Here is a 9,494-nt window from a genome sequence, read left to right as displayed (position 1 = left end):
AGTGATACATCTCTGTACTTGTAAATGTTTTTTCAAAACGAACAAGAGAGTTAACAAAGAAAAGAAAATCAAGAAAGGAAAAGTAGTTAGGAAGATGAAGTATGCATACTAGTTTCATCATTTTAGTGGTTTTTTGGTGTTGGTGATACTATAGTGATACTATAGTGATACTATAACGATACATCTTTGCAAAAAACGAACCAGAGTCCAGATCTGTAAAAAAATAAAGCACAACCCAGATTGAACAACGAAGCATAGTCCAGATCTGTCAAAAACGAAGCAGAGCAACTCGACGCAGTCCAGATTGAGCAACGACGAAGAAGGAGATGAAGAGAGGAGGAACTCGGCCAAAAACGGAGAAGAAGACAACGAAGAACCAGATCGAGAACCAGAAGAAGAAGAAGAAGAAGAAGAAGAAGAAGAAGAAGAAGGAGAATGAGAGAAAGAAGGAGATAACTTTTAGTAGAGAAGAATGAGAGAAAGAGAGTACACACTAGAGTTGGATAGTTGGAGGGAGAAGAAGAAGAAGAAGAAAGAGGAGGGTATTATAGGTATAAACTAAAAAATATCTTAAGTCAGATGACCAAATTACCCTTAAATTGTACTTTTTTACAATTTTAAAAATGTTCATGTCCTTTTTACAATTAAGTTGTCTAAAGTGCTCTTATTGTCAATTGTCCGAAATAAAAAAGAATTAGAAGTAAAATGTATCAGGAATAAGATTCACCGATTCAGGAGTCAGGATTGGCCTACAAGACTAACAACAATTTCCGCCCTACCAAGGAAAAACAAGACTTGCCATCCAATCTAGCCCATCCCCATCGCGGGAATAGCATAGATGTCATCATAGCCTTGGAAATTCTTCCAATTTCGGCAACATATTTCCAGGTTCCTGGTTAATTTTGGATTGATTGCTGCCTGCTTTACCCCTGGCTCTGATCAAGTTACTGTCGATTATTTTGTATACCAATTTATTGATTGCCATCAATTTTAGGTTTTGGGTGGTTTTGCATGCATGGTTTGGCTTGATACGTCCTAGGTTTAGTTTACTTTAATGGATATTGAGAGTCGATAATGATCCGCTGATTTTTCATTGCTCAGTGGTTTCTCATCTTAATTTTGATTGATCTCATCAAAATTAGTTTTTTGGTTTGGATCATTGTTTCTGTAATTGCCATTGTATGAAGCAGAAAACTTTGGTGAAAGAGTAGGAATGATTTATAAAATTGTGCATATAGGAATTGTTTCTGTTACCATCAGTGTTTCTTTTTCTCAATCTTGAACTACAGCTTTATGATTTGAAGGTTACTGCCCTACTGGCATGTTGAGCTTGGAATTTACTCAAACACTAATTGGTTTTGGTTTTGTCAGTCTTGGAGTATAGGTATCAAATGGAGGTTCTTTTTGATTCTGAAGATCTCTATCAGGTCAAAAGAAGAAAAAAAGATCTCTATCAGGTCGAGGATGAGGTGCATGAGCAACGTGATCTACCAGTAACTTTACAATTTCAATGGTGCCGTATTGTTTCTTTTACCATCGGTTTTTCTTTTTCCTCAATCTTCAACTACAGCTTTATGTTTTGAAGGTTCCTGCCCTACTGGTATGTTGAGTTTGGGATTTACTTGAATGCTAATTGTTTTTGGTTTTGTCAATCTTGGAGTACAGGTTTCAAATGGAGGTTCATTTCGATTTTGAAGATCTCTATCAGGTCAAGGATAAGATCCTTGGTCATATAAGGCATGAGCTACGTGATGCATCAGTATTTGTAGAAACTCGCGGGTGCTGTATTTCAAAGTTTGCTGACGAAGACAATGCATGGATGGTATGTGACATATTATTGACAGTGCTTGGTCACTTTGGACCCTATGTGCTACCTCCCTTTCAAGTGGAAGCAGATTCTTCATGGTATACCGCCTTCGCAACGGAAGGTGCTCTTTTCAAACCATCCAGAGAAAAACTCTATAAATCCTGTACACTTTACGATGACGGACACGTCTTTTTCCCATCTAAATCCTATAAATGCATCTTGAGGTTAGTAATAATGCCTTACCTCAGATTAATTATTTTGCTTCCTTATACATCTTAGTAATTCTTATTTGTTTGTACTTGATACAGGGACATAATTACATCTGTTTGGCTTTTGAGGGATACACAATTGCGTTGTCGCTTATCTCTGAAGAATATTTACATAGTAGAGTATGATGGCACTTGCATGCGGGATCGTGCTACTTTTGCCAAGTTTTTGAGATTTGACCTGCAAGGTCTATATTTCTAATGCCTTTTGTTGGTTTTTGATGCTCTTATTGATTGTTAATAGATTTTTACAATATGGTTGCAGAGCGTCTAATTGTTGACACAGTTGAAGTGCTTGAAGAATTGAAGAAACTTTTTGAGGAGATCAATAGCAAATGCAATGTTGATGCTGGTTCAAAAGCTGAATTTGACCTTTTTTTGAAGAATTTCACTCTGGAGTAAGTAGTCTCTCTAATTTATAATATTACATTGATACATTGACCAGGAGATTTGTTATACCATGGATAATATGTGGAGGGAGATTTAATTGATTACATTGAGAGTGTAATTTTTTTATTTGATTTACCATTCGTTTTTGTCGAATTGAGTCTGATTAAGGTTGGTTTTATTCGCTTGCCTGATTTTATTGACATAAAGGCTTTTATGTATGTCGAAAAGTTCATTGTTGTAAAAGGCTTTTATGTTTGTTGAAAATACATTATTTTCAACATTTTTCTGCAATTATATTAGGTCATTGTATGGTGAACTGCAATGGTGAACAATTGTTGTCGTCTTGTGACAGCATTATGTAGGTGGTCTTGTTTTCTTCTTTAGGTCACATTTTAGTGACGCAAATGATTAGCTAAAGAAATATTTCTTTTAATGTTTGTGTAATATTCGGAACTCAAATATTAGATGCGATCCATTATTTCCTGCATTATTCTCATTTGGAACTGAAAACATTTATTCTTTTATATTTTTTTGCTTCTTGTTTTTTCTTTTTATTTCTTTCAGAAAGAGTGTCTCCTTTTGGGGTATCTTCTGTCTTTGCCCAAAAGAAAATAATTGGTTGTGTATTAGTGTTGGAAACATGTCTGGACTTCTTTTTCTTTTTTCTAAATATTCAGATTGGATAAACACTGAGTTTATCTTTTCTTTTGCAGTCATCCATTGAACATGTATAACAACATTATCTTTTGGAAAAAGTATCAGCGCATGAATTTCATTGATTGCATACTGGAACTTTCTCGGTCGGGAAATATTGTGATCTATGGCAATGAGACTAAAGATGCTTTTGAGGAGGATTGGGAGTCTAAATTGAGGAGTCATCCTGATATTCCATTATTTCTCGAGCTCAATAGGCATATTACTAAACCAAGCAGCTTTGATGATACAAAAGGGCTACCGGATACCAGTATGAAGAAATGTATTGAAACAATTAGGGACTTGTACTTTAATTTTGAACATTTGAAACAACTATCGGAGGTGATTGCTTTTTCTTAGTCCCATCTGGCACCTGCTCTTCTCAATTTTATCACCTTGAAGCACATCATTCCTTCTTTTACTTTATATTGATCTTTCATTTGCTTAAAAGTGATTTTCTGTCACAGAATATGGGAGCCACACCCAAACTTCAAGACGCTGAGCAAGTCGTGGATTACATCTTCCCGTACCTCATTGGTGCATTAGCTGAACGAGCATTTGCAATGAAGTGGCCTTTGAATACGTCTTTTCGACCATGGATATCATCGAGCCTCTTTTTTTTCCTCAAGGGCTCACCACTTCCTGTTTGAGCATGTTCACTGTCCCAGATTTTTAATGTCAAAACATTTATCCTGCAGAGCATTTTTGCCCGTTATATGTGCATATGAATATTGAGAGTGTATGTTGTCTGTTGACTTTATGTATCTTGAGGTTGCTTAGTTGATGAGCTGTTCACATGCATTGATGGTTACTTATGGTCTTTTCTTAAGACAAGTTATTAATGTTCTTTTCTTAAGACTAGTTATTTGTGTTCATATACATTGTTTTATAATCTTTTTTCTTGGTCTCAGTAGCCATGCTTTGTACTCTGTGCACGGTAAATGAATAATCTGACACTAGGTCATTTGTTTTTCTGGAAGATTGATTGTGAAGATAATTTGTGTTTCTGGGGTTGAGCAGAGAAACCTAGCGGCATTTCGCCATCTTAGATATCTCGAACTCTGTTGCTTCAATTATGTTTTTGATTCATTGTACTCATTCTCGACATCGTGAGGGATCGTGCTACTTATGCCAAGTTTTTGAGATTTGACCTGCAAGGTCTATATTTCTAATACCTTTTGTGGTTCTGATGTTCTTATTGATTGTTAACAGATTTTAACAATATGGTCGCAGAGCATGTAATTGATGACACAGTTGAAGTGCGTGAAAATTTGAGGAAACTTTTTGAGGAGATCAATAGCAAATGCAATGTTGATGATGGTTCAAAAGCTGAGTTTGATATTTTTTTGAAGAATTTCACTCTGGAGTAAGTCGTGTCTCTAATTTATGATATTACATTGATGCATTGACCAGGAGATTTGTTATCCCATGGATAATATGTGGCGGGAGATTTAATTGATTACAATGAGAGTTTAATTTTTTTATTTGATTAACAAATCATTTTTGTCAAAGTGAGTCTGATTAAAGGTTAGTTTTCATCGCTTGCCAAATTTTATTGACGTAAAGACTTTTATGTATGTTGAAAAATATATTATTTAGAACATTTTTCTGCAATTATATTAAATATCATTATATGGTGAACTGCAATGGTGAATAATTAATGTTGTCGATTATATCATTGTATGGTGAACTGCGATGGTCATTTGGAACTCAAATATTAGGTGCGATTGATTATTACCTGCATTATTCTCATTTGGAACTGAAAATATTTTTTCTTTTATATGTTTTTTCTTTTTATTTCTTTCAGAAAGAGTGTCTCCTTTTGGTGTATGTTCTATCTTTGCCCAAAATGAAATAAGTGGTTGTGTATTAATGTTCGAAACCTGTCTGGGCTTCTTTTTCTTTTCCTAAATATTCAGGTTGGATAAACACCAACGTTTATCTTTTCTTTTGCAGTCATCCATTGGATGTGTATAACAACGTTTTCTTTTGGAAAAATATGCTCTTTTGAGGAGGATTGAGAGTCTAAATTGAGGAGTCATCCTGATATTCCATTATTTCTTCGTCTCAATGAGGATATTTCTAGAAGCAGCTTTGGTGATTCAAAAGGGGTGCCGGATACCAGTATGAAGAAATGTATTGAAACCATCAGGGACTTGTACTTTAATTTTGAACGTTTGAAACAACTATCGGAGGTGATTGCTTTTTCTTAGTCCCACCTGGCACCTGGTGTTGTCAATTTTATCACCTTTAAGCACATAATAATTCCCTTTCTTTTACTTTATATTGTTCTTTCATTTGCTTAAAAGTGATTTTTTGTCACAGAATATGGGGGCCAGACCCATACTTCAAGACGCTGAGCAGGTTGTGGATTACATCCATTACATCTTCCCGTACCTCGTCGGTGCATTAGCTGAACGAGCATTTGCAATGAAGTGGCCTTTCGAATATGTCTTTTGAACCAGAGGTAGTATTGGGCTTCTTTTGATGGAATTTGTATTGGAGCGTCATCTCCTTCTTTTGGTTGGTAGATTCCTTTCCTTAAAGCACTGGAGTTGAGTCACAGCTGCTTGTTTTGAGCATGTAGACTCTTATCCAGAATTTTAGTGTTGCAACACCCTGTTTACTCAAACTAGGACAAATGTTTTGAGGTTTTTTTTTTCAATTATACAAACATACACATGAATATTCGGAATGCTGTTTAAATAAAATGGACTGTGTTCATACAGTAACAGGAATTGAGCGTTTTTGGTACACAGGCTATACTTAAATTAGCCATTACAGAATACAGAGTTAGCTTCATTGACAAACGCTCTTCCTGGCCCTTTTGTTTTTTTTTCTTTTAAGAGTGGAAGATCAAGTCCTTTCCCAATATCCATCCCAATTACCTGAAGAATTCTCTTGTTCTATATCTGTAACTACCACAAGCCCTCATCAAGGAACAAGGAACAACTACAAAAATAAGAACAGAAAAGATACTTGTGAGAGAGAATTTACCAACTCCACGTAATTTTTCTCTACATGCCGGCCCACCTTGTCACAATTTACGGGCTGGGTCGGTCTGAGCTGGCCCGTGAACCTCAAATCGCATGGCTTGACCGGTCCTTTTCTATTAAAAATTAGAAGTAAAACGTATCAGGATTCACGGAGTCAGGAGACTCAGGACTGGACTACAAGACTAACAACAGTTTCCACCCTACCAAAGAAAAGCAAGACTTGCCATCCAATCTAGCACATCCCCATTGCAGGGAATAGGCGAATAGCATAGTTTTCAAATTTCGGCAACATATATTTCCAGGTTCTTGGTTAATTTTGGATTGATTGCTGCTTGCGTTACCCCTGGCTCTCATCATCAAGTTTCTGTTGATTATCTTGCATATCAATTGCCATCAATTTTAGGTTCTATGTGGTTTTGTATGTATGGTTCGGCTTGATGCGTCCTAGGTTTAATGGATATCGAGAGTCAGTAATGATCGGTTGATTTTTCATTACTCATTGCTTTCTTTGCTTAGTGTGAAAAGGAGCTCAGATGCAGATCAAGAACATTGGCAACTCTCTAGGGATGTGCTCATTTCTTATGATTCTGTAGGACCTTTTTTATTTTTATTTTTATGCATGAAGATGTGAATAATTAAACAATCACTGGTGTTGAAACATTTAGAAGTTAGTCCTACAATTACAAATTTGGCATAAAAAATTTATGGTCTGATGTTTTCCATCAAAGAGACAAAATGCGATTCTAGCTCTCCTATTGTAGTACGCAAGTTAATTAACAAAATCATATTGTATATAATTAATTAGGATAGCTAAATTTATAACAAAATTTTCTAATCATAGAATTTTTATCCCGAAATCAAAGCAGAGAAGCCATTTCAGATCATCCCAACCTTCTCTCTCTGAAACACCAAATTCTTTATTGCAAGCTCTGCAACCGACTTTCTTTCTTGGTTGGTTCGTTGGTTGGTTGGGCGAGTAGGGGAGAGAGAAACTAAGAAGGTCAACATCCATCATCTTCTCAAATCTCGTCTCCCCTCCGATTAACCCCCCAATTATGCCAGTTTCCTCAACAATTATTTCATCGTTTCGCCGCCGGTATTTGCGCCGCCGCCGCCACAACCACCACCACCTCTGGCAATTCCGGCCGATTTCCGTCATGTGCCATGTTCTCCGTTGATCCTCCATTACCATTCGCCTGCGATCTCATTTCACTCTCATTCATTGCCGGAATTCTCCTCCTCTGTTTCCTCTCTCTCGCCTACATCTTCCACCTCCGCCTCAAATCCCGCTTCTCTCGCCATTTACAGAGCTTCAATTCTCTCTGGACCGTCCGATACCTCCTCGTCTCCTTCATCACTCTCTGGGCCCTAAATGAACTCTTCCGATTACCCTCCTTCCGCTTCCAGTATCTCTACCCATTCTTACCATCTCCGACATTAGATCAACGAACCCAAATCTGTAAAATCCACGTTGTCCTCTCTTTAGGCGTCTTTGAACCCGGTTTCTTGATTTCACTGCTATTCCTCGTCAATGTGTCCGTCAATAAGGAGAAACCGCGAGGCTCTCGGGCTGTCCTGTTCGTGCTCTCCACATGTTTGCCAACTGTCTTCTTACAGACCTTCTTTACGTTTTTCTCGGGATGGGAGCTACAATTGTTACCGGAGATTTTTCAGCGAAGTTCGATGGTTTACAGGTCGAGAATGGGCGATGAGACGGTGCTCTGTACATACCCTTTGGCGGGTACCGTCGTTTTTGGTGCTTTCGTGGTCGTTTATGGGATGTGGTTCTCGACGTCGTGTTTCAGATTGGTATCTCTCGTAATTAACAAGGCTTTGAGGGTGAGAATATACGTACTTGCAATAACGGTCATGGTAGCTCTGCCATTACAGACTGTGTTACTTGGGTTGTCCGTTTTGTGGACGCCGGACCAGGCAGTGTACGATGGGGTTGTGCTGGTGATTTTTCTCAGCACGTTGATTTGTGCGGCGGTGGGACAGGGGTTTTTGGTGATTAGACCGATCACGGACTCTTTGGTTGCGGGAGGGTTTTGCCCATGGTTGATTGCCGATGAACATTCAGGGCCCCAAAGTGAAAACGGGTGCAGGCAGCAGTTGGTGGTTGTGGTAGATGTGGTTCAGGAGATGGAAGAAAGGAATTGATATACTACAAATCAGTAGGTGTGATTTTGATTGGTTTTCTTTCTTTTCTTTTCTTTTCTTTGACAAAAACTATGTATAATATTAGTAGGATGACAGAAAAATTATACATTCATTTCTGGTTATTACTTATTGTTGGCGAATCACTTTAATAATCAGAATTCGGATCCTCTCTCCACCGTTTTAAAAAAAAAAAATTGTTGGCGAATTGTGTTGATACTTGATAGAGAGAGTGTGTTTATGTGGATTGTGGAAGCCCAATTTGTGATGAGCCTAAAGAGTTCCATCTCCACTGAAAACCATTGTAGTTTCTTCTTCTGTCTCTGGCCTGGCTTTAGAGGTTTCATATTGGGCTTCAACAATGTTGTGGGCTGTCCCTTCTTTGCAGGCCCAATAACTTATAATTAAGGAAGTGGGCCTAAACAAGAAAGTTTTCTCTATGATAATTTAAGAAAAGAAAAGTAAAGGAAAGAAAAAAGAAAGGACAAGATGGGGGACATGGAGAAAAGAAGAGGAAAAGCCCGTTTATCACGCCTCAATTTGCTAAATTTCTTTGTCCAAAAGCACTCTCAATTGTTGTTTTCATGCTCTTTCCAATCTCTTTGGCCCCTTTAGTTATTATTCCATTTGCATATTTCATTTTCTATTTTAAAACTACCACTCTACTTTTTTTATTTTCTATATATATTTTCTTATAATGAATTGATTGGATCTCTTTTTTGAAAATGAGGAGAGGGATTCGAATCCTAGTCATCGGTTAATTGATTGGATCTCTATGTAGAGTGTGTACATATATATATATATATATGGGCCATGATATCTCTTCATTGACAACAATTTTGCAATGAAATCAGGCACAAGATCCGGTACTAATTGAAGTTTTAACATTTGGGGCCCATATCTCTCCCTTCAAAATTGAAAGACCCAAATCCGCTCTTTAAAATTCCCTGAGGGAATGCTGACGTGTAATGTGACCCCTCGCCCCCCATCATCAGTGGACCCCACAATTGTCGAAGTTATAGTTTTTACCCGCCTCGTCTTTGAACTCCCTCGGATAAAGGTTTGACCAAACCAAACACGGCATACCGACAGACAGACAGAACCATATATATCACCCCATGCCCTTGATGTTCGTGGAAATAGTAAATGTTGACCTCCACATATAGCGTGTGTTCAGTGCTGTTC

At 37.6% G+C, this 9,494-nt stretch overlaps 1 protein-coding gene across 1 annotated transcript; it reads left to right on the top strand.

The window, feature by feature from the left end:
- Positions 1-749: 749 nt before the first annotated feature.
- Positions 750-4,048, top strand: LOC119985630. The gene is made up of 7 exons (XM_038829917.1): positions 750-888; positions 1,372-1,513; positions 1,666-2,031; positions 2,116-2,261; positions 2,339-2,471; positions 3,177-3,498; positions 3,624-4,048. Exons 2-7 carry the CDS (start codon positions 1,392-1,394, stop codon positions 3,804-3,806), a joined length of 1,272 nt encoding a protein of 423 aa, XP_038685845.1. The 5' UTR covers positions 750-888; positions 1,372-1,391; the 3' UTR covers positions 3,807-4,048.
- Positions 4,049-9,494: the final 5,446 nt, after the last annotated feature.

The sequence above is a fragment of the Tripterygium wilfordii genome, chromosome 19 (assembly GCF_013401445.1).
Source record: "Tripterygium wilfordii isolate XIE 37 chromosome 19, ASM1340144v1, whole genome shotgun sequence".
Taxonomy (NCBI): domain Eukaryota; kingdom Viridiplantae; phylum Streptophyta; class Magnoliopsida; order Celastrales; family Celastraceae; genus Tripterygium; species Tripterygium wilfordii.
Note: the sequence above shows the minus strand (reverse complement) of the source record. Positions and strands in the feature narration are given on the sequence as shown.

Bases quoted from the DNA above. Each gene is read 5' to 3' on its own strand.
- LOC119985630 (XM_038829917.1), top strand. From the start codon at position 1,392: ATGGAGGTTCTTTTTGATTCTGAAGATCTCTATCAGGTCAAAAGAAGA. The intron at 2,032-2,115 runs GTTAGTAATAAT...TACTTGATACAG, and splicing joins TCCTATAAATGCATCTTGAG to GGACATAATTACATCTGTTT. The intron at 2,472-3,176 runs GTAAGTAGTCTC...TTTCTTTTGCAG, and splicing joins TTGAAGAATTTCACTCTGGA to TCATCCATTGAACATGTATA.